The sequence below is a fragment of the Megalobrama amblycephala genome, linkage group LG17, assembly GCF_018812025.1.
Source record: "Megalobrama amblycephala isolate DHTTF-2021 linkage group LG17, ASM1881202v1, whole genome shotgun sequence".
Taxonomy (NCBI): Eukaryota; Metazoa; Chordata; class Actinopteri; order Cypriniformes; family Xenocyprididae; genus Megalobrama; species Megalobrama amblycephala.
In genome coordinates this window covers 28,083,705-28,110,497 of record NC_063060.1, presented here as the reverse complement: position 1 = coordinate 28,110,497, position 26,793 = coordinate 28,083,705, and the positions used below count along the sequence as shown (strand labels likewise).

The window sequence follows — 26,793 nt, the reverse complement described above, 5'->3', positions numbered from 1 at the left end:
AATATTTTCTCTTGATGCCTCATTAGGCTTTTTATAGTGGGAGGCGAGTGCAATATTTCTGATATAATTACACAGTTAAACTAATTTACTAACTCCACACCATGGCTTCAATCCATTAAAAGATTCAATCAGTTTGCTAAGAAGCTTAAACTTCCTGGCATGATCAAATATGATAAAGGGAAAAGGAACAGCAGATGGTTAATTTAAGATGCTATCAAATTTTTATGAGTAACCCCCCTAATGTGAGATGGAAGAACACAGATGACTGGTGTAAAGTAAACAAGGAAATAAAGCACTGCTGTGGGCCCCATCCCAACATGCTCAACAGTTCACCTTGTGTGGAACATAAATTCAATGACGTAAACACACACAAACATTCAAATGTACATTAAATGTAAAATGTTTTCAAACCAAGAAATGAATGGTACTTTTATGACTGACTGCACCTTTAAATATGACAGAGGAAAATATTTAAATGCTGCTTACACTGTGTGTAAATAGCGATAGATGCTATTTAATTAACTTGTGTTGTTTGCGGTCAAATTTTTATTTTGTATTCTGAGAGAATTTCATGGTACTAATTAATATTTATGCAATAATTTTGGTAATTTTTTTTCCTATTGAAAATAATAAAAAAAAAAAAAACATAGTGACTAGTCTCACGTAGCCAGACCTTCACACTGACAGCAGAAGGTCTGGACTCTGCTTTCATTGTTCAAGGCCTGCCCAAGAGGACGTTTGACTGACATGTCACACAACCAATCACAGTACGTTTTTGTTTCGCGCCATCTAACAAATTATTCATTCCAGAAAGCTGTGCAAGTTTACTGCAACAATGGAGCCGTGAAATTCACATACTTTTGAAAATCCAGCATTTAGTTAATCCTAGTAAGCGCTCATTGTCACAGTTGTATACATGATGGCATTCTTCTTCCACGAGGGTGCTTGGAGTCACGGCATTTGTTTCCAGGCGGACCATTAAAGAACGCAACACACATGTCTCCTGGACATCCTGTAGAATTCAACCAACCAGATGATAACTTCGAAAATCCTGAAGTGTTTCCAGATGAGTGTGCCATATGCATCAGACGTTCAGCCAACGGTCCGTAGGCGTGACGTCTGAGGCTGACACTACATAGTGACTGACCACAGAGTTTCGTAACATTCCGATGAAGTAGCGATTTTAAAATTTCAAAGCTTTTTTTTTTTTTTTTTCGGCCTAAAACAACACCAGAGGGTTAAGTTAAAATAGCAATATTTTGTTTGCACCAAGTGTAAATAGTAGTTAGATGCTATTTATACTTGGTGCAAATAGTGCCAGATACTATTTGCACCTCACTGTATTGCAGTTCATTATAAAACAGTATATGATAATAAAAAAATATTCAGTGTATGTGATTGTATTTATTAAAATCATAAATGGATGCTCACTTAATGAGATACTATTTGTCCAGGTCCCTAAAACCCTCCCTTACATTTACCCCTAACCCTAACCAATAAAACAATTTATTCCCAAATACCCATTAGGCACTTTATTGCCACATTGTGAATATTTTCTTAATTTTTATTTCATATACATACCTCTCTGAGATGAGACGCAATAAGGGAGAAGAATAATCTGAATAATAAGCCTGGATAAGGGAGAGAATTAGATCGGAAAGAGGCGGAATCAAACCCGGGTCGTTTGCATCAAAAGCTAACACCACCTGCTTTACTCTGTTATCAGATGGGTTTCTTATGTAATTTTGTCTGGCTCAACTATACATTTGTGTATGGAGTTAGTGTACATAGCCTCTGCCAACAAGGCGGTGTTATGGTATGCTGGTGTAGAGAAGAGGCAGATACGGATTTCCACAATCACACGTAATCTTTACTGAACAAAAGGCAAGGAGAACCAAACATACGCTCTATACAACATTCAAGACGGACGAGGAGTGAAGGGAGTGAGTGCAATATAAAGGGAGTGCTAACAATAGAGTCCAGGTGCTGGTGATGAGTGACGATGGGGAGCTGACGAGGGAAGTGAGTGCAGGTGAAGAAACAGGAGGATTCTGGGAAATGGAGTCCAGGGAAACAAGGGATCCGTAACAGTACCTCCCCCTCCCGGTAGGCGCGTCCTCGCGCCGTAGATGTAACAACCGGGAGGGGGGCGGGCGCCCTGGAGACCTCAAACCGGAGCAGGGGGAGGAGTAGACTGGAGTGGAGGTCTCCAGGGCAGGTCCAAGAACCATGGCGGGTCAGGAGCCGTGGGCAGCCATGGCGGGTCAGGAGCCGTGGGCAGCCATGGCGGGTCAGGAGCCGTGGGCAGCCATGGCGGGTCAGGAGCCGTGGGCAGCCATGGCGGGTCAGGAGCCGTGGGCAGCCAGGGCGGGTCAGGAGCCGTGGGCAGCCATGGCGGGTCAGGAGCCGTGGGCAGCCATGGCGGGTCAGGAGCCGAGGGCGGCCATGGCGGGTCAGGAGCCGAAGCCGAATTGTCGCCGAGCCCAGGCGGCGCTGAAGGACCGGCGGGAGATGGCGGAACCAGCGGCTCCACCGACCGAAGCGCAGCCGGGGCTCCAGAAGGCCGCAGTTGAACACAGACGACAGACAACAGAGTGAACACCAGGGGGAGTGAGGAAGCCAACTGGAAACGAGGGACGGAGGGACGGAGCGGAGACGGAGGAGTGCAGTCCAGAGGGGAGGGCAGGCTGACGAGGGACCAAGGTGTGAACGGGGGCAGGATGGAGACTTGTGAGGCTGGAGGACTGATGGGCAACGGTGGAGACGAGGGAGGTTGGAGCCAGGGTGTAGGTAATCGCCCAGAGGTCCGAGGTGGAGATCTGGGCGAGGGGGCTTGAGGTGGAGGTGACGTGTAGAGACAAATGGAAGGAGGCGGGAGAGGGAGGCAGGGAGGGAAAACAGTCTTTGGGTTGGAGGATACAAACACACAGTTCATAGTAGGAGCGGCTGGCTCGGCGGCGGCTGGAGCTGAGGGCTCGGCGGCGGCTGGAGCTGAGGGCTCGGCGGCGGCTGGAGCTGAGGGCTCGGCGGCGGCTGGAGCTGAGGGCTCGGAGGCGGAGACTGGCGCTGCTTGCTCGGCGGCGGAGACTGGCGCTGCTTGCTCGGCGGCGGAGACTGGCGCTGCTTGCTCGGCGGCGGAGACTGGCGCTGCTTGCTCGGCGGCGGAGACTGGCGCTGCTTGCTCGGCGGCGGAGACTGGAGAACTTGGCTCTGCGGAGACTGGCTCTGCGGAGACTGGAGAACTTGGCTCGGCGGAGACTGGAGAACTTGGCTCGGCGGAGACTGGAGAACTTGGCTCGGCGGAGACTGGAGAACTTGGCTCGGCGGAGACTGGAGAACTTGGCTCGGCGGAGACTGGAGAACTTGGCTCGGCGGAGACTGGAGAACTTGGCTCGGCGGAGACTGGAGAACTTGGCTCGGCGGAGACTGGAGAACTTGGCTCGGCGGAGACTGGAGAACTTGGCTCAGAGAAAAAGTCTATTAGCCAGGCCACCTCACTTGGTGGCTCGCACAGGGTTGGAGCTGCCGGCTCGGAAAGGGCTGGAGCGGGCTCGTTCATCCCCTCAAATACAATTAAAATCCCCACAGGCACTGGAGCTGGCTCTGTGGGGACTGGAGCGGGCTCTGGAGAGACTGGAGCGGGCTCTGGAGAGACTGGAGCGGGCTCTGGAGAGACTGGAGCGGGCTCTGGAGAGACTGGAGCGGGCTCTGGAGAGACTGGAGCGGGCTCTGGAGAGACTGGAGCCGCTTTCTTCCTCCTCCTCCGCTTACTGGGCCCAGTAGAGGACTGTGGGTCCAGCATGGGGCAGGCAGGGAGTTCGCAGGAAAGGTATGCGGAGGAAGCCGGAGGTTGACTGACTGGCCCGGCCAACCGTGTCTCTGGATGGACTAGAGACAGACACCCATCCTGAACCCAATCAACAATAAATTTGGAATCATTTAACCACAAAATGGAATTTATGGTTTAGCTTAAGGAGAAACGATAATCGGGTTCACTAAAACGGATGGTGTCATCATCTAGTCCATCCAGAAACAGGGAGATCAAAACTGCTTCAGGCCAGTCAGACACATAAGCGAGCTCAACGAACTCCTCCACATACCTCTCCAGCGAACGACCAACCTGCAGGAGCCCGATGAGGCGATCGCCGGCCGACAGATGGATGAGAGGCATAGGAGGAGCACGAGCCAGGAAGCCAGGGAAAGTCTCCATCTTTTTTTTTTTTTGTGGAAAATCCGGTCGTTTTTGGGTCCGTCTTTCTGTTATGGTATGCTGGTGTAGAGAAGAGGCAGATACGGATTTCCACAATCACACGTAATCTTTACTGAACAAAAGGCAAGGAGAACCAAACATACGCTCTATACAACATTCAAGACGGACGAGGAGTGAAGGGAGTGAGTGCAATATAAAGGGAGTGCTAACAATAGAGTCCAGGTGCTGGTGATGAGTGACGATGGGGAGCTGACGAGGGAAGTGAGTGCAGGTGAAGAAACAGGAGGATTCTGGGAAATGGAGTCCAGGGAAACAAGGGATCCGTAACAGGCGGCTATTTCCACTTTGTGTAAATAGACACTCACTGTTTAAATACAGATAAAATCTCCATTAAGCTTTTGTATAATGATACATAAGCATTGTTATGAGAAAAGTTAATATCCTTAAAATTACCCACCAAAAGAATCTTCTGTCTATAAGTGAACAACAGTGTGTATTTAAAATACCCCAGATCATTTACTGTTTCTCGAATATTAAGTATGTCTGTGGGGAAATCTGATTCAAACTTATCTTATTGAAGTTGCTGTTTTCCTGAAGATGTCTAAGATTTCAGAAAAGTCTGCCCACAGGTAGATTTATGACAGGAATTTTAAGTAGCTTGCGGTGCAAGACTTTAAACATGTTCCTGGGGAGAGAGATTGTTTAAAATAATCTAAGCTAAAAACACAAAAGGCGTTTCATGAACCTAGCCAGCAGTTATATTCCTGTGTGGATCAGTAATATCATCTCTAATAAAGAGAAGGGAAGCTAAGTCTCATGGTCATTACATACTGTATTACATTTGCATAATCAGTATACTGCATGGAAAATAGGTACGGAAAAACCTTGGACTGGTTCAGTCATCTCTAGTCTTTATATTAATATTATATGAAATATTTATGTCAATTATAATTTATATAATAAAATATAAAAAGACAAGAGATACTGTAAAAATCTGTAAAAATCATTTACCTTACCATAAAGAATGGACATGTTTTACTGTTTATGGTAAAGTAACTTACAGGTTTTTACTGTAGCATTTTACAATATTACAATATTTCTTTTATAAATATTACAAACTTTATCATTATTGGTTTTTATTATTATATTTTTATTTATTTATTTTATACGGTAAATGAATAAATAAAAATATGAATTGTCACCTCTGAGTCCAGACCTTAATACATTAAAAGACTTTGGGATATGCTATAGAGTAGTCTTTACAGAGTGCTCAACTCTTGCATTGTCAATACAAGATCTTGACCAAAAATTGATGCACCTCTTGATGGAAATAACATCACAACATTTATTTCCATTTGAGCCTGATGAATCTTGACATTGTCATCCTGGAATATGGCTATGATGTGTCTTCCTACATAGCTGTTTAAGAAATAAAAAGGTACACACTTCTTCAATTAGGTTTAGAAGAACTGTTGCCAAACATTTTTTTGGCCGGGCAGTGTATATGAATGCATAATTTCTGCCACTAATTGATTAGATTTTTAGAAGCTGCATTAAATTTCTCTTGGTTTCAAATCTGAGACGACATGTTCCCTCAGTTTCAATGGCCATGATTCTGCTGGTCATAGTGACTTTAGTAATGTGACATTGGACAATATTATTACAAAGAGAATACAAACAGTCATTGTTATCATTTGTGCTCCCTAAATATTACCTCACTCTATATGAAGCCTGAGCATGAGGACAACATGACCTGTGGTTCCACAATAGCAATGAATCTGTTGTGTTTTATGATCTATCACTGCTTTCACTCATTTATCACCTACACAGAGGTGGGAGTCTAGGCTGCACACACACACATAGCAGAAGATGGAGTGTATGGGACAGCTTTTTTGCAGCAGGGAGTTAACCCTGATATTATTTTTAGCTGCAGCAACAAGGGAGTGTGTCCAAAAACATGTAGATGAGCCTTTTCTCCTCTAGTTCTCTCTAACCTTACATCTTCAGCTTGTTTGCAACATCAACAAAAACACAGAATAAAACACAAAGCAATGCAACATTCTCTCCCTTTGTCCATTCACAGTACAATGCAAACAGGCATATGGAAAGACCTGTTAGGCACTGTAATTTGATATTTAGGCTTCACAACATAATTTTGTCCACCAAGCTAGATCTCGCTATTAATAAACCAGATTTAGCATAACACATTAATCTTGTTAATTAAAACAAAATGTTCAATTACTCTACATCTATTCTAATTGTTTTGAGGAGGGGCCATGAGTACAAGGATGTTCTTGGAAGATTTTAAAGATCAATTATGACTACTAAAGTGGGACAAGCAAAACACCCAAGAGACACTGGTACTTCTGAAGTCTAGCGAATATTAAATCTTGTCAAGGAATGCTGAAAAATCTCAAAGGAAAGACTTTGCATTATAAATAAACTTAATTGCCCTTTCATCAAATTCTAATAGCTCGTTCTATTTAAAATGGATGTTTAAAATTTGGATGCTGAATGCCACATTTAGAAAACGAAGCACACATGCCACTGGACACATTACTTAACGACCACATAAAAACAAAATTAGACTTTCAGTGTGTGTTAGCTTTAAGGCAATCAATACGCTTGTGTACTCATAGGTTAACTTCTAGCAGTATTTTCTTCAGGTTGGTTGGTTGGTTGGTTGGTTGGTTGGTTGGTTGGTTGGTTGGATGGATGGATGGATGGAGAGAGAGAGAGAGAGAGAGAGATTGGTCCAGACCACAAAGTGAGACTCCTTCAGCTCAAAGCAAAATAACTGATGAGCATTGTGGAGCACATTGGCAGCAGCACTCTGAGTCACTAGATTACTATAATTCTTCTGAACTCTGACCTACTCTTGCAGAACATGATATGAACAGAGGTGTCAGATTACAATGTGGTCCTCAAGCGGCTTACGCTAGAAAATGAGGATGAGTGTGCAGCTTAGCACTGCTCTGAGATCATCTGAATATTGACAGGCTTTATGGAAGAACTGTCTTTGTTTAGGAATGATAAACAGAGCTATTTATAGAGCCTCTTGTTTGCTAGTTCCATTGTCAGTCACTGAATTTAGTTCAAAACACTCTACGGACAATGACATCATGACAAGCCCTGACATGGCCATATGGTATTTTTTTTCTCAGCCTGTATTTGGATGAGGATAAAAAGCCATTGTGCAGGGACATATGACTTTGAAGCATTCAGACATTTAATTTCTCAATGAAGGTGCAAAGATAAAGAGATAAATAATGCAGGGATGTATAAACAAAACTGACAGTTTCCAGGAACAGCAATTCCATTGTGGATGTCAAGAGTAGTGAAAGAGCTTGCAGACAGAAAAAGCTACCCATGTCTAAACACACACACACACACACACACACACACACACACACACACACACACACACACATGTTTGGTCTCCATAGGGGCTTTCACACTGGAGGAATCTTTTCTTAGTTCCTAGAACTATTTGGCTGAAGTACCCGGATTTTACCGTGTTCGCACCACAGGAACTAGTAACAATTTTAGTTCTAGGAACTCCTTTTGGGGGAACTAAATTAGCTCCTACTTCAGAGTAAGGTCTAAACTAGCGCTATAGGATCTATCAGTGACGTAAGTGTATATTGATTGGTCAAACGCATGTCAAACGCCGACACCCGGCATTTTTAAAAAGCCATGTAAACATCACGAACATGGAAAACAGTGATAACAGCATTTACCTGTTGTCTGCAGGGTTGTGTTCTTTTCGCTGCCTTGATGATATGTAATACTAAGTTGTAGGATATTTTGTCTTTTAGCCCCACTTTTTGCTCTTTCAGTCATGTAAATTATGTGTATACATTCCATCTCTGTTATCACGAAACCCACAACACACAACAAATGCAGCTTCGACCACGGTATCCTCCATCCACCGTTTTTTAGCGTTCGTAAATGCAGTGCTTAAACATGCTGCTGTCGGCCACTTCAGAGTTCCTATTGCTGGTGTGAATGCAACCAGAAACATGGCCCATCGGAGAAATTAGTTCTCTGGGAACTATACTAGTGGCTAGTTATTATAACTGAGTTTCTAGAACTATTTGGTGTGAAAGCCCCTCATGTTTTATGGGGACTTTCCATAGACATAATGATTTTTATACTGTACAAACTGTATATTCTATCCCTTAACCCTACCCATCACAGAAAACTTTATGCATTTTCATTTCACTAACCATGCATACAGTATGCACAAATTTGTCAGAGAAATCTGGTGAGAGCGTGTCTTTGGAGAATGTTATATGTTTGCTGAGAGTGACGAAAGGCTATAAAGGAATAGTCTTGTGTAGCCAGACCTTCAGACTGACGGCAGAACGTCTGGGCTCCATAGCAGCTTTCATTGGCCAAAGACTGACATGTAAAGCAACCAAGCGCAGTTTGTTTTGTTCAGCATCATGTTTAGGGGTGTGAAAATGTAAAGTTTATGTTCCTACAATAACAGACTGGCATGCAACCAATAATTTATTCATTTTTATTATTTATTATTGTGCAAATTTACTGCAACAATGCTGCATTAGTCTGTGCCATGAACTTCAGATACTATTGAAAATCCAGCGTTTAGTTGATTCTGATAAATGCTCATTTTTACAGTTGTAAACACAATGGCTTCCTTTTCCATGAGGGGGTTTGGCATCACAGTGGTTTTGTTTCCAGGCGGACTGTTAAAGAATACGACACACACCTCTCCTGGAAATCCTGTAGAATTTAACCATCAGATGACGACTTCGAAACTCCCGAAATTCTTCCCATTTTGAGTGCCTTATGCATCAGACGTTCAGGTAGTAGGCATAACGTCTGAGGCTGAGACTAGTAAAGGAATGGTTGTGTGGTATTATTGTTATATTTGTGGTGTGGACTCTGCTATTCTTTTAGCCTATATTTAGAATGACTTTTAGAACTATATCTTTATCATGATAGTTATTGGCCTCGGTGAGAACGGTGCTTAAGGCTCCAAGATGTCTAAAAACTAAAGTATGTGTATTAGAAATATGTCAAGAATTGATATGCATGTTATTGCACAGACTATGGCTGTTAATGTGGGTAGAGACATCTAGGAAGATTTCCCAAATTTTTTTTGCTCCTCACATTTTATTCCACCGCACGCTACACATTTCATTCTTGCTGAAGGAATACCAATCTAACATAAAAAGTATCTGTGTATTAGAAATATATATGTCAAGAATTGATATGCATGTTATTGCATAGACTATGGCTGTTAATGTGGGTAGAGACATCTAGGAAGATTTCCCAAATTTATTTACTCCTCACATTTTATTCCACCGCACGCTACACATTGCATTCTTGCTGAAGGAATACCAACCTAACATAATTTACCAAGAATCAACTTGCCTTAGCAGTCTAATTTCCCCAAAAATCTAAGCTGAAGCCAAGATCCAGCAAATAAATTAATGAAACTAAGGGCTTTTGGCAATCCAGCGCAAACTGTCTGCCAGCAACGTGCTCCAGACGGCAAGGGATTCCTTTCAGAGTCTGGCCTGCTGGCTGGCACTATGAATTTCCCATCCTCCTTCTGATCTGAGCGGCTTGGCAGTCTTTGAGGCAGAGCCTCATGAGCATGTGTCAGACCTGCATCCGAAGAGAGCGAGTGCTGGACTGAAGGCTTGTTCAGGATCACAGGGGTCACAGATGCTGAAAGCCTGTTCACTCAGAGAAACACAAAAGCACTAAAGCAACAGAAAGGCATTTTTGTTTGGACAGTTTCTGGAGAGGTACATTACTTCATAAAATAATATACTTCATAAAGTAATATACTTCATAAAATTCCATAGTCATAAACAATGATGCACTTCATGTGGCATGTGGGGACAACAGTTGCTTTAATGGCTTGAGATTTTTCTTTTTCAAAAGTACAAGTGTAATTCTTCAACTATTCTGTGTGGACTTGTCAGCCTGAGGTGTTATTGGGCCAGAGGAAGATCTAGCTACCTGTCTGAGTGGTTGATGCCCTGCAAAGTTTTGGCAGTGAAAGGAGTCTGGCCACTTTTAATACATGGGTTTCATGTGACGTCACTGTATTCTATCGCCGCCATATTTGTGACCGGTCACAGCTGCGCGCCCTGTTAAAGTCTATGGTGACAGCAGCTACAACTACCAGAGGAAGGCCAACGAAACACTCTCAGAAGGTTCACAACAAGTTTATAATATATCTTGGATATGTGGTGCTGTTAGCCGTTTCAACAGTCGTCAGAACTACAAATTTATTTGATCCCAAAGTAGTTAGATCGGCAGAATTATTGGCTTCATTCAGAAGGGACCACACCACTGGCACACCAAACAGCAGTGCACAACATTAATAACTGCTGGGACTGTCATTTACATAACATTATAATGAGAACACTATTGTAGCCTAATAAAATGTTGTGAATTCTCTGTGTTGTTGTTTCAGCGTATTGTTGTGGGAAGAGCGCGTCGACTGAGTTAAACATTGATTACACAACTTGTTCAAACTTCACTTGTGTATTCGCGTCATTTTGTATAGATAAAACTTATTAATTTTATTAAGTATAAATATCTGATTATTCTCATAAAGGATGTGTTTCATTGAGGTAAATAACCCACAGAGCTGATGATCATCTTCAGCGCGAGCGCTCAAAAAGTAAGACAAAACATTAATATGATTGGGACTGTCTTCTTCTTATAGGGTGAATTGCCCTAAAGTGGGACACTGCCTAATGTGGGACACCTAAGGTTTAGTGTTTGTAGGTCCCGCATAAATACATGAATGTCAGTGAAACTATAGGTTATCTGAAGCTGTGGTGCCATGTGATCAAAATCACATAGCCTCTCAAATGTCCAGTCATATATGAGACTGTAGCAATCATCAAAAAGGAAGGACCTTGTGTGAAAGCCACCCAAAGGTCAATGACATAGAGTTTTGACAAACTTGACATTAAGGAGTATAAATTAATTTTAAACAAAAAAATCATGATATCTTTTGGCCTAATGTGCTTATGAAATGTATGTCCATCAAAAAATACTATAACATTGTATGTGTAAACTATATATTTTATATTTTTATCAAATTTCCTAGTGTCCCACATTAGGAAATGTGGTTTCAAAAAGTGGGACAGTATTATTGCCTAATGTGGGACAGTACTTTAGTCAGTCAAAAATGTGTATTGGGGCATGGTTTGTGGGACAAAAATGGTTATTTACAGTGTTTTAGTGTTGTTGTGCAATAATAGAATGATTGTGTGTGTTTGTTGTTTAGTAAAATAGAAAACATTATGCCAAATAAACATTTATGCAGTTTGCAGCATTTTTATGAATTTTGACTCAATGTTAAATCTAGCCTAAAGTTTGTTCAAGGTTTTTTTTTTTTTTTTTTTTGCAGGTTGCAAGATTTTATATTTTGCCTTCAAATAAGCCTAGGCTATATGTTGAAGAGAACAGTGAAGAATTCTGACTGTGCATTTAATTATTTTCTATATATTACATAACATAGCCTATGAAAATAGTTGCCTAATGTCTTTACAATAAATGCATCAAAACTATCATATTGTATTATTTTTCTGATGATGTTCAATTATCAATCAATCCATCCATAACCAAGATAATTACTAACTTAAGAAGATTTTTACTATTCTGCATGAATCAATTGATTTTGGCCTTTTATCGTAGACTTTGGCCTTTTCATAGACCTTTTATTATTATGATTATTATTATTATCATCTATTTCATTATTATTATCATTATTCTTATTATTATCATCATAGATTTTGGCCTTTTATCATAGAATTTTCAGTGTCCCCACATTAGGGATACAACTGTCCCACATTAGGAAACACCAGATTGTTTTAGACGACTTGCACTAAGAGCACTAATATGTCTATAATTTCTTTTATGAATGTGTTATCTCCATTTTATCTTTTGATTTGATTAGGAGACATCCTGGGGTTTTTAAAATGGTATTGTGTGTGAATTTAATGTTTTGGCTACAAATTGCAATATGTCACAGAAGTCTGAAATGCAAAAAATGTCCCACATTAGGGCAATTCACCCTGCATGATATTATAATCTAATATACTTGTAATATAACGTTGTGAATTATTTGGGCTTATTTGCTGTGTTTCGGAGTTTCAATGACGTTACTTCAAGTTCATCTGTGCGTGATTTTGTGCAAATACTAGTTGTAATATTATTTTTATTTTGTATCTGGATTATTTTATATAGGATGTGTTCCGTTGAGGTAATTAACTTTCAGTTTATGGGTTTTTTATTCTCTTCAGCTTCAGCGTGCGCAGCTCAAACAGCAATGATTAAGTCATTAAAATGTTTAACGTTACTACACAGTAATATTAAAACTTTAATATTTCTTTTAGAAAATGAATGCATTATTTTTAATAACTAGCTCTTATATTGTTCTAGTATTATTTTCATCAACACATAGTTTGATTAATAATAAGGATCATGAACAATAACAGATTTTTTTTTCTCAAATCATTTCATTTTGATAACAGTATTATTTGAACTGCGCGCGCTGAATGAACACCCGTAAACTGAAGCGCTTTGCTAGAAGGTTAATTAACTCAACGGGACACATCCTATATAGGGTAATTCATATATATTTATACAAGATATACATAAAATTACAACTTATATTTGCACAAAATCATGCACGCAGCTGGTGTCGTGAATTTGTTCATCCTGTAACAACACGCCGAAACACAGCAACTAGAATTCACAATATTTTCAAATAAATCAAATAAATTTGTAGTTCTCACGACTGTTGAAACGGCTAACAGCACCACATATCCCAGATATATTGTAAACTTGTTGTGAACCTTCTGAGAGCGTTTTGTTGGCCTTCCTCTGGTAGTTGTAGCTGCTGTCACCCTAGGCTTAAACAGGGCGCGCAGCTGTGACCGGTCCCAAATATGGCGGCGGGCATAGCGGAAGTGACGTCTTTGAAACCCATATATACATTCATGACAACTTAAAATCTACTTTAATTTGACTGTTGCCTGAATGTATGCCAAATGGTTTTATTGAGTTGATCCAAACACTATATATGACCCATGCTGGCAAAATGTTTCCGAATGCGTAATTTTTTTGAGCTACAGGCAAAACAAGTGAAAAATGTCAATTTTGGTCGAAATTGCGGTTTTCAAAAAAAAAATTTTCATTAAGCCTTTATCTAGCAATCCCAATGTTTTTCTCTGCTTCTCAGTGACTGGCACTTCCCTTCAGCACAAGTTTGGTATCATTGTAAAGCACAGCATTCCAACTTTGTGAATATTCATAGTGAATTTTCTATGGAATGAGTCTGAACCAATGAAATGTCATTAACTGTTGGTGAAAAACAACTGATGTGTAACATTATATTAGATCCGTGTGATACAGTAGGTCTTAATATAGGCTCTGTTTCATTAATGTTAATCAAACAATTGTGGAATCTAATTGATCTATATCAATTTAGATATGGGTTTTGACTTGGTTTGTGCCAAATTTGGTGGTATTACCAGGGATTTTAAGGTTGGATTTTATGGTTGCTAGGTGATTTTGTTTTGGCACCTTCAGAAAACTCCACAAAACTACTGCTGCATAAAACACACATTTGTGTGACTGGATTTGTGTTATTTTTGAACTTCCCCCTATAGCCCTGGTCTCTCCTTCAATCAATATAACACAAGACAACAATATTTGGATGGTCAGAATTTTAAGAACTAACTGATAAAATGAGATTGGAGACAGTGTATAAACTGTACTAAAATAACACCATTATAGTTTTTAGCAGTATTTTGAATAAGCTTTATTTTTACATTTTAAATTAGATTTTAATTTTGGTTTAATTTGAGTAATTTTGTTATGTTACACATTTTAAAGGATTTTGTTTTTAGGTTATTGTCAACCTTGTATACTGTAAATGCAGTTCCTTAAAACTGAGGGAAGTGTTGAAATTATCACTGTCAAATTTGACAGCATACCACAGATGTAGTACTTAAACATTAGGTTCAAAATAACTGAATATTTCTTTGTGCATTAATATAATGTGGTGACAGCTTTGCAATTTGTAGTATTAATTGAGAGCTAAAAAAGGATTCTCCCCTAATTCTATTAGTATCTTCACCTGCTGTAGCCTTGTGAAAACACTACACATGCAATGTGCAAAATAGGCTGTTAATATGAAAGATTTGCACTTTTAAAGGTTAATAATTAGGCAGACTTGCATATATGGAGAGCTTCTTGGAAAAATAAACTGGGAGAGATCTGGTATTTAATACCTGGAGAAAGCTATTATTAACATTCCCATTCATGTTAATGGCAGTTGTTCTGGCAAGGTTCAAAGTTCTGAAACATTCTTCTAGCATAAAGAATGTTTGTTCAAAGTTATCTAGTCTTTAATAATGTTCTCAAAATTTTAGCACAAAAATTTTACATTTCATTCAGAACATTCAGAAATAGTGTTTTCAGAAATAGGGTTAAGCAAAACGTTCTTGAGTACATTGTTTTTAGCTGGGGAAACAGCATTAAAATGCCATCATGACAATGATGATTGGTTGATAGCACAACAAGAAGATGGAAAATAAATCAGTAGACTCCCTCCAGCAGCCTACAACATTATTTCACTTTAACTTTCTGACACATATACAATAAGCAGCAAAATTGTACAGTGCAATCGCTCATTAAGGACATTCAGACCAATTAGAAACATAAACCACAAAAATTTAAGGAGCAGGCCCCACACTTTGGGAAACACAGTACTATAAATAGTATATATGTTTCTTGCACCTTCGATCCTATATAGGATAAGCAGTTTGGAAAATGGATGGATGTTTCTTGCCAAAATAAAACAAAAAAAAGCTAGAATAAACAGCTAATTTTAAATGGCCAACCGTGAATAGAGAAAGATGCTAAAAAGAAGCAGATGGTTACAGAATCTACACCAGCAGGGCTGACCGAGGCTGACAGGGCATGCTAGCCAGCCAAACCTTGAGATCTGGAGTCAAAAAGATTATGGGAAGAGGATCTGATGGGATCTTCAACATCAGTGTGGTGTGACATAATATTAATCAGAATGAGTCACACTGCTTAAACCCATCTTCAGTTTCTCCACTAGAACTGAGTTGATTTCTGAGTAACAGCTCATTAATCATGCTATAAAATTTCTATGACTAACCCTGCATTAAACTGGCAATCAAGAATACATGAATAGTCAGATGGTTAATCAGAGTCTTTTGTATAATTCTCTTCATAAGTGTGACATATTTAAATTATTAGCGAGGGTCACTTGTTTAACAGAAACTACCTCTGTATCGCGCCAAGCAACAGAGAGGCGGTAGCTGATATGATTTGGAGCCGCATTAACGTTATACAATAAAATAACAAAGAGGCAAAGGGGGAGCAAAGTGTCAGGGAGGGCGGATGTGAAAGTTCAAGGAGTGCAAACATAACAGCTATCTTGTGGTATGGGTGAACAATTGAGATGACGGGCCCAGAGGTTACTGGCTTGGTGGCAGTCCTGCCATGTGCCACACATGAACCTCAAGGACACCTTAATAGATTCATGACAGCGCTGATGAGGCATAATATCCATCAATTACTTGCATTTTTCACAATTCTAAGCCTGAGGAAGCTTATTCTGCCACATAAGATTAAAAAAAAAAAACACTCTGGTAAATAATAACTAGAATAAAATGTTAAAATTGTGAGATACAAGGTCATAATTATGAAATAAAAACTCAAAATTATGAAATAAAAAGTAATTTTTGACAGAAAAGTCAATTAGTATCTCATAATTTGATCTTTTAGTTATAATTATGATAAGCAGGATTATTTTCATAATATATAAGATTCTGGATTTGGAATTCACTTGCACTGATATAGCCAGATGTTTTCTTGCTATGTACTTGCATTTATACTTCATATTCTTCAATGTCTTATAATCTTCGGCAGAAGAGACAATTGAATCACGGTGACTCTCGTGAGAAGTGAATCGCAGTTTCTCTTTGTTTCAAGGCATGTGATTGGCTGTTCGCTACTGAGGTCACACTTTCATGTTTACATGCTCCATTATCTCAGGATCAAAGCCAGATAAAGTTAATGATCAGCATCATGGTACCAACAGTCTGATTGTATTGGTTTGGTTTTGTCAACTCAAAACTAATCCCATAACCCTGAGTTTGTTCAACTACAAGGAGTCCTATGTATGTGAAGTTATTCACTCATTAGAATAAATATTTTATTATTATTCTCCTCTGTACACTTAAAAAAAAAAAAAGGAATTTAATTAATTACACCTTATTGGTCATGTCATAAAAAAATGAATGTTTACATGTGGCTGGATTTGCTTACTTTAGGCGTGCCTCACTTTACATATTTTAAATGAGCTGATAAAAACTATTTAATTATAGGGTATTACTAAGAAACAGTATGTGTACATAACATTTATCTGTATTTAAATGTAAATCAACAACTTGCCTTCAAACAATTAATACATTTTTTTAAAAAACATTTAGACTGGAAAAAATAGATTTGTGCTGCTTGTTCAATGAGTTAATGCAATACGGTCCTTGAACATTTAGTAACAGCAAATATAAAAATGCAGATCCAGACTGACACAGACAAGCATTATTTAATCTAACATCATCCGTTCATGAAGATTAATTTAGTACTTCAGGGAAAGCATGTAATGATAAAACGTGTACCTTGAATGCAGTGTAATTAGCTTTGAAAAAAAAGTACCAAATGCATAAATTTACATTAAATAAAAAAATAAATGTAAATATTAATTTATAATGTAGTTTTTTTGTTGTTGTTGAATGCCAAGAAGGAGAAAATTCAGTCACATCAGGAAACAAGTCATCTCAACCCAACCCAACTCCATGTACTGTTAAACATGAGAGACAGACGACTAGTACATTGAAGTGGTGGGAAAAACTGTTGATTGAATTCTGACAGCTTGGTGCATCCGGCCTCTTCCACCCCCTCTGGATAATGAAGTGGTGATAAGTTTACCCCAGCCGGACGAAGCCCCATGGGATAGATAATGAGGCCAGTTGTTAATTAATGTAAAGTTCTCCTGGTCTCTGTATGCTCTGTGAATCCCAATTAGTCTGAAGCTTAACAACATGTTGCACTTGATTTTCAGTTCACTTCAAAGCTCAGGATCCTTCTGCTGTTTTCAGAGTCCCTGCTTTCTCAAAGTCTTTATACTAAAGGGCACGCTGCATGGCATGGAGGAAAGACAACAATGTGTACACTTCTGCTTAGATGCAACCACTGCTTCCACCACTCCTGTCAAATCATTAAAACAACACCATGTCCTAACCAGACGAGACAAGCAATTTATCAGCCCACACTAAAGAAAATGCTCCGCAACACAACACAAACAAAATCAGAAATCACAGCCAATCAGACCAGTGTTTGTCAAACTTGAAACACTCTGCACAGCATAAAACACATACCAACCTAATGTTATGGCCTTGGATTGCTTCTCCAGACAGCATCCTTTGTTATGGTTTTCCTTGTGGAAAATGAGGGATTTGTTATGTAATATCAGATGTTTCTGATAGCTTCCAAAATCAGTCTCTCCTCGTGGATGTTAGATGATTAATATACATGAGGATGAGATTTTGGTGTGGGCGGGGCTACATTGCACAACACTGCAGAAATAGAACCTATACATTAATAATAGAATATTACCAACCAGAAATTAGGTATGCGTGATATGTGTTGGATTTTGCATTATTCATATTTAAAATGTTTTTCTTTTTCTTCTTCTTGGTTTTTAAAATGTTATTTATTCCTGTGATGGCAAAGCTGAATTTTCAGCATCATTACTCCAGTCTTCAGTGTCACACGATCCTTCAGATATCATTTTAATATGCTGATTTGGTGCGCAAGAAACATTTTTTATTATTATCATCAATAGTTTAATTTAATAGTTTTGTAATGGTTGTAATAGTTTTTTTTTTTTTTTCAGGATTCTTTGGTGAACCAAACTTTTGAACAGTAGAGTATTTAATGGCAGCACAACTGTTCAAATCCATCATTTTTTTTCCCGCATCTGATCAGATCTGTATTTCCTGTGACCTAATGCCACAGATATTTAACACTCCGAGATCCTGTGGGGATTTACTTGGCCCAGGATCTTATCATAATGTTTTCATTTTACGGCCAATGAAGTGATTTCCACATATCCTATTGGCAATCTGTCAGGCCTACGCCACAGATCTTATTCTGCAGCGTGTGCAGGTCTCGCTGGCTTCAGAGTTCGCCACCGCTTTGCTTCATTTCTCCCATGGTCAGTGGGGTAAGTCCTGCACTGCAGTAAAGCACCTCAATGACTATGGACCATTAAAGTGCTATTGAGTTTCTGTCAAATCGCCAGCACCTACAATCTCTCACTGTCCCTCCTCTCAGCCCTCTCCATTATCAGGCCCCTCCAGCCAGCATGGCTCAACATCACCATAGACATAGCTAAGATTGCCATACCTTGACAGAGTCTGCATTAGTTTCGGCCATCAAAACCTTGCTTTAGGTCTGTGTAAGGCAGGATGTGATGTATCCTTGTGATTCTGGGCTAACCCATAACCCTTCATCAATATAAGCCATAGCAATTTTGTTCCTCTGGGAGAGATTGGGGACTCAATCTCATATAGTTGCTTGTGAAGACCCTTGTTGTAATTGAATCCTTCTCATAGTGCAGTGGGAAAGGCCCTTTCTAGAGAGCAGATAAAGCAGAAATCATTGCTGTCAGAAAGTGGGGTGACCTGGAGAAGCAGTTTGAGTGGGGTCATAACAAAAGGGTCAAGGTTTGGCTAGTTAGCATGAAGCCATTACCCCCTGCTGGTAGAAACCAGAAGTTCACCATCTGGTTTTAAAACCTTTCCCCATTGACTGCCCCTATATTATGCTATTTTAAAGGTTCCTAATTTTGTTTTGGAGGTCTCCTACAGAAGGATTACATGCATCCAGGGTCATAAAACACTTTGATTTTCTCATAATATACAATGCACATCATCTAATTTCTCCAAGAGTCTGAAAACGAGTCTTCGAAGATTCAGTCCTTCTATACTCTTCCTTTCTACAAGACTACTCTGGTCTGAATGGTCAGATGGCCCAGTCTGTTGTGATTGGTCTACTGCTTACAGTGCGTGTGGGAAACGAAACGTCCATTACCATATTGTCACGTTCTGTTTGTGTTTAGTTTCATTTTCATGGACTATTAGTTTGTTTTTCTTCAGTTACCTTTTTCCTGTGTTCCTTTGATCCATTTTATGGACACTCATTCACTCAGCAAATCTGATCGCACTTGAGCTTGTTATCTTTGTATACATAATCCAACGCTATCTCACGACCAATTTTACGAGGTGGCTAATTCATACGAATTCGTACGACATAACTCGTACGAATTCATATGATTTGTCTAAACCCCAGTGACGGGTAGGTTTAGAGGCGAATTTGGCTACTCGTAAAATACATTTAGCAAAAAAACGTATGAAATACCTCACTCGTACGAATTCATATGAATTAGCCACATCGTAAAATACATATTGCCGTGAGATCGGGTTGTATAATCTCCTCTTTGTTTTCAGTTTATTGTCCAGTATTGTTTGTGTTATCGTGTCTACATCCTGTGACGTTGCCTCTCTTCTGTGGATTACCTTGGTTTGTTTTGTAGAATAAATACTTTTTGTTATTTGAACCTTTTTTGGAACCTTTTTTATCTTCCTTGGGACTAAATGTTACACATATCTGAATTTCAGCTCTGGAGGCTTCCTCAGCACTTGATACACAATTATACGAATGATGGCGTCGTTTTTCCGTATCAATCCCAGCGTCCTCATCCTTTTGAATTGCATGCAAAAAGGGGATTCATAGCACTGAAAACAGCATCTTTTTGACATTTCACAAGACAAACTAAACTCTTCCAGGCCTCACCTAAAACTACAGTGTTTGAGGGCAGGTCAAAGTAGACATTAATGAAAACCATAGGCCAATAGAGAACATAGGCTGGCATTATTCAAATTTGTTACATTGTTACGTATAGGCATGTGACAGTAAGACTGGAATTGCTGACGATTCGTTTCTGCAGTTCAGAATCAATTTTTCTTTTAGGAGACAATAACTGCACTTTGATATTTAAAACTTTGCAGACCTTTTACATTCACAAACAGCTATATTACAAACTGCATGAAAGGTAATATTCAAAAAAGCATAAAAGGGGTACTTTATTATTAAATTATTTTTGTGACCAAAATATATGTGTAGTATAACTACTTTTAATATTTCTATTAAGCCACAATTTATTTTTATTTCAGTTAGTTGACAAGGCAACATTTCTAATTTTCATTTTGTTTAAGCTTTTAATCTAATATTTATAGCCATACAACACTGTAGCCGTGCACCTGCTATTAAGATGAACTTTCTCTGGGTATTAGAGATCTTCTTAACTCATAACCACAATATCAAATCATTTTAATGCATTATATCTATACATGCCAAAGATTTTCATGTTAAAAGAAACTGAATTGTAAGTGAAATATTGACACTCTTCCTTCGTAAATTCCATGAGGAGCATATTCTGTCTTTGTCTAGGCAGAAGAAAAGAGAGCTTAATAAAGATGATTAATCAGACATGACACTGAAGCCAGACTTCCTCAGGCATTCCCTTGATCAGAGTCTAAACCATGAAACACTGATTTTGCATACATGGTTTTCAGTGCATTATAACACAGGAATCAAGTTGTTCTTTAAAAACCTGGTCGCAGGTGGTGATTCTGTCCATAGATGGAATGGAGAATTCAGAGGCTTCAGTCTGTGACCTGGGGTCTGATTTTCAAACATTTGTTACATCATCTGATTTGTGGGGCAGCTTGGACCTATTCATCAGGCCCTGCTGTCATTGGGCAATGAATTTATGTTCCTCATCAACATACTCTGTCCTGCATTGCATCAACAGGGCTTGGCCCGTCAGTCTGACAATCCTCATGTCTATCACATCTGCTATTGTTTTTTTGTTTTTTTTTTCTAGCCAGACAAGAATTGGCTTATTACCAGAATTACAAAAATCAATAAAATCTCATTAGTACAATAATTCATATACTTAATTGAAGGCTTGTGTCTGTGGTCAAATTATTGTATTAAGGCCAATTCACACCGCACCGACAACAGCCAACAAACGCCAACAAACTCGTCTGTTGGAGTTTGTTGGATCGGTGTGATAACCCTGTTGGCGTCTGTTGGCGTCTGTTGGCGTTGGTCGGAGTCGGTTTTCACCCGACTGAACATGTTTAATCGGCGTTTGTCGGGTCGTGGAATGTCTGCGCGGTGTGAACAGTTTTCCAACAAACTCTGACTTAATCTGACCTGGCTACGAACGGTTGCCATGACGATGAGGCAAGTCCCCTGCAAAGACAGCTTTTTGATCGCGCCTCACGCACACACAACAAAGTACTGGAAACGTGACATCGCAGCTTGTTCGTTATAAAAAATAAAATACAGTTAAAAATAAAAATATACAAAAGGTACAATAGTCCATAGTGCATCCGTGCCATTCATCAAGAGCAGCTGCTCCACTTCACCGAAAGATAGAGGTAACGACGTTATAACCACCATGAGAGCAACGCAGGTTTACCTTCAGTTTCGTTTTTTAATAATTCGTTTTGGCTTGTTTAGCTACATGGTTTTATATGCTTATGGGTCTCGTTAATAAAAAGGGTCGGAGACAATAACTGCATAAAACAATAATAAAAACCAACCGCACCGCAATAGGTTACGATCAGATCGATGGCTACAGCGCTTCGGATTTCAGGTTAGTATTTTTGTTTTGCCTCAATACTTTAATACAATGAAAATATATATGATGCTATATTATTAATGTAATAAACTTGCCTGACAACATTGTCATGGTTACACGTATGTAGTTGTGGAATTTTCCCAGTCAGACGTCACTCGTTTGTTGGTGTTTGTTGGTGCGGTGTGAACATGACACTGTGTGAACATTTTCTCATAGAATTCTAAATCCAACGGCCAACTTGTTCGTCGGCGTTTGTTGGTGTTTGTTGGCGTTTGTCGGTGCGGTGTGAATTGGCCTTTATATAAATATGTGATATATAGAGCTTCCATTTCTGTACCATAATTCATTTTAAGTTTGAAATGTACAACCTGTTTTTCTGCTTTGGGTCAGCTGGGGTAATAACATTGAATGCTTTCATTGGAGCTCACAAATTCTCAATTAACACACGATCGTATGATGAATGCCCTAACATCCCTAGTTCAAACCATTGGACCGCTATCCGAGACACAATATTGGATTGCCCCTTTGGCTTTATGAGGCAGGACCTCATTAGCGGCTGGTCTAACGTGACCTTTATGTTGAAGTGTCTGTGATGCACACTTCTATGGCAGTACTCTAATCAACAGGGATTAATAGAGAGCAGCTTTGGAAATTACTGCTGTGGTCCAGTGCTGCTGATGGAGATGTCAGCTATTCTAATGAGCACCGCTGCACTGTCTTTCCTCCTCTAACAGAGACCATACGTGGAATAGGATATGATCTACATTGATTTTTCAGTGGCCACCTTCAACACTGGTCATTCTATCCTCAAGTGTTAAGAGGAGAGCATGTATTGATTGAAATAAGGCAGCAGCTTTTGGTCAGGGAGCCACTGCAGGAGAATCCAGTGGAAGGTCTGGCCTTCTTTGTCACATTAAGCCACTCAGTATTATTTATATCAGGGTATGTAAGTGTTGTAATGTGGTGGAGGAAGAAATCAATGATATATGTGCACAGGTGGTAAATCTCGGTAAACCCAGTGATTCAGTAACCTGAAGACTTAAAAGAAGATTTTAGCTAAAAATGACCCTCATCTCTCTCATGTTGTTCTTAAACCCATATGTATTTTCTGTGGGACACAAAATTAGATGTTTTTGAAGAATCATTACATTGCTCTTGCCAAATGACTGTTTACAGCAGCCAAGAACTGCTGAGCTACAAGAAAGAAAGAAAGAAAGAAAGAAAGAAAGAAAGAAAGAAAAAGTATAGGGCTTGTGTGCTATAATCTTCTTGAAGATAAAAATTAAATATAAGTTAATGACAACTTACATCTTGTTCCTCATATAGAAGACATGGGGCTAGGATTTACTAAACAGGGCAAATAAGCGTGAGAGTGCAATTCCATAAAAGCGTCGATGGGAGTGAAAAGTTCTGTGCAGGATCTACTGACGACGAGCAAATTAAAAAACTCAGACACAGCCGGATCATTTCCATTATGACCAGCACAATCTTCCAAGAATAGCGCAAATTAGCGTCTGGTTTAAGCATATGGTGTTAAATAATGGTGCAAATACCAGTAAATTGATCTTAAACCTTAATAGTAAATCACCTTGCATGATTCATTTAAATACTCTCCTCCCATAAATTTTGCGTCTGAAAGGGAAACTCCTACAAATGCATATGCAATAAGGTCAGCCACAAAAAATAACTCTGTCCACATCTTTTCAGCGCTAATTCTTCACTGTGTGTCTTTAGTAAATCCTGACTGTAGGTTTTTTTTTTTTTTTATGCCAAAAGAGGGTTTGCACTGGTTCAAGCTGTTAGTAAATCTGGCCCATGGTTGTGTAAAATTCTGAATTTAAGAACTGACTCCCTTTAGATTTCACATGTTAATTTGAACTGAATTGACCACACCCCACTGGAAGTTCATTTGAAATTTAACTGGATTAAAAAATTAAATTTACTGAATAACAATTTAGAGAAATTCAACCGGTAATGGCATTCTGGGAAATTAAGTGTTTTAACTTTGTGCATTAATTGATTTAAAGGTGCAATGTATAAAATTTAGGAGGATCTATTGACAGAAATGCAATATAATATACATAACTATATTTTCAGTGGTTTATACAGACCTTACATAATGAACCGTTATGTTTTTATTAACTTAGAATGAGCCATTTCTATCTACATTGTGGGTCCCCTTACACGATAAGTAGCCAGCATGTTTCTACAGTAGCCCTAAATGGACAAACTGCGTTTCGTCACTACAGTATGTTGTTGTTCTTCTAAATCGTTCATGTTTTTAGAGGCAGCTTGCATCGTCACAACGTTGAATACAAACAAAGAAGAAATAGTAGTAGCCGTCTGGTTTATTAAGAGCAGAGACCGTTCTTTGTTAGAAGTAAGAAGAAGCCTCATTGCTTGACTGGCTACTCTCTGCTGTCTCAGACGACAACATCTTTGTCTTCTGTCAGCCAGACGGCCACCGCAGCTTCTCTATGTGCAGTTTGCAACCTCACCGCTAGATGCCACTGAAATTTACACACTGCACTTTTAATATAAAGAATTATATAAAAACAACATATACATTTCTGTCCACCTTATTTTTCAACTTGAAAGTTAGGTATTTTGTGTGAATGTGCGAGACTTCCGATTCGTTTTTTGTTAAAGGTAAATAACTAGAAGAATATCAAAGTGCAGTAAACAGTAAAACCAGTTTGTTTATGATTACAATAATACATTGAACTAATATGATAACGAATACCAGTTTGCAACATCAAGCAGCATAGCAGGCTGCTTTAAATTGCAATTCTGCATCCTGTTTGCTACCACATTTCAATTTCTGGAATCAAAATTTAAAAATCAATTCAGAATGGTGAACATTTATACTAGAAGTAAGATGAATATGACATATACATTGAATAAACTACTGTCATTGTGCTTTTAATGTCATTTTTGTAGCTTGAAAGCCCCTGGTTGCTACAATCTTTCCTTGTATGACAAGAATTGTGTAAGGATTCTTCAGAAATGTATATTTTTGTGTTTCATGGAAACCAGTATATGGGTTTGGAATGACATAAATACCAGGAAATTATTTTTTTGTTGAAAGTAGATGTGATCCTGCTGCCTCGCTAAATACTTGTGCCCAAGTGAAACAGTCTTTGCTCGGCACAGCATCTAAGATCCAATCTCCCTGTGAACATTCCTGGACAAAACAAACAAGGGAAACACATTTTGATCCAACAACGCAGAGTAGATAATTAATTTGATGTGAGGAAGCATCACAATCTGTCAGTTCTTCCACTGACAGCAGTGATGGGGATAAAATTATTCCACAAACAAAGCTGAATATTTTGTCCCAAGAGCCTTTAGATGTTATGCATCTTTTGTAATTGCATTCCGCCGCTGTTTGTGCCTGAAACAAAACAAGATTTATGACAATTGCAGCCGATCAAACATGTATACAAGACGGAAATTAATGGCCGTCTCCTCAAAGTTCATGGCTGATTGTCATTTGTGCTATGGCTCAGAGGTGTGCTGAATGTTAATGAAAAAGTTGATCTGAAACAGAGCGGCTCAGCGGTGCAGGGCAGACACAGGCACATGAAAAATGCATGGAGCTCTGTGTGTACCTTCAACTTCACTCATCGGAATTCCACTCCCATTCCAACTGGCCAACAAGCAAGAATATCAATTACATTAGCAATTTGGGTGGTAGCGAGCGAGCGGGTAACCGTTGAGCAGCTCTCGTGAGACACACCACTCTGAATGCACGCAATGGCCATTGTGAGCACCATACTCAGCAGTCACCTCAGGAAAACATCCAACTTATTGCATTAATGGAGACTGAAGTGTTTTCACCAAATAATATGTTCATTAACACCGTGATTGATTATGGAGAATCAACCATCTCAGTGGTTCCCTCCGTTCACATCAAATGACTGCCAGTGTCTACCTGGAAACCTGTTATTAGCGTACTGCATAATTAACAAATCCGGTCTGTGTGTTTCAGGAAAACCCATATATGTGTAATAACGAATGCGACGCTGAAACCGAAGAGCTGGCCCACCCGCCCGAGCTCATGTTTGACTCTGAAGGACGAAATCCCACTACATTCTGGCAGTCGACCTCCTGGAAGAAATATCCGAAGCCCCTTCAGGTCAACATCACACTGTCCTGGAACAAAACAATAGAACTCACAGATGACATTGTCCTTACCTTCGAGTCAGGCCGACCTGAGCAATTAGTCTTGGAGAAGTCACTGGATTACGGTCGTACGTGGCAGCCGTATCAGTTTTACGCGGCTGACTGTTTGGATGCCTTTACTATGGAGCCAAAAGCAGTACATCAGCTGACCCAAAGCGGTATGCTAGAAATCATCTGCACTGAAGTCTATTCAACGGGCTATGTGTGGAAGTACGACAAAACTGTACGCTTTGAGATCAAAGACCGCTTCGCCCTTCTTGCTGGCCCGAGACTGCACAACATGGCTTCTCTGTATGGGCAGCTGGACACCACCAAGAACCTAAGGGATTTCTTCACCCTCACTGACCTTCGCATCAGACTTCTACGGCCTGCCACCGGAGCCACAATGGTGGATGAGAACAACCTCTCTAGATACTTCTACGCCATCTCGGACATCAAAGTGCAGGGCAGGTAAGTTGATGCTTCTTTGAGGCTGAATCTTAATTTAACAGAACATGCCTATCATTGGGTTTCTTAAAACTAAAAATCTTAATAATAAAATAAATTAATTATTATTAAAAAATACTACATGGAAACATCA

General features: G+C 39.4%; 1 protein-coding gene across 3 annotated transcripts in view; it reads left to right on the top strand.

Annotated features, from left to right (window-relative positions):
• Positions 1-26,793, top strand: part of LOC125251131 (netrin-G1) — a 77,210-nt gene that overhangs the window by 15,192 nt on the left and 35,225 nt on the right. For all 3 annotated transcript variants that reach the window (XM_048164069.1, XM_048164070.1, XM_048164068.1), the window contains exon 3: positions 26,020-26,663. In XM_048164069.1, the coding sequence (XP_048020026.1) occupies positions 26,020-26,663 (644 nt within the window). The remainder of the gene's footprint in view (positions 1-26,019; positions 26,664-26,793) is intronic.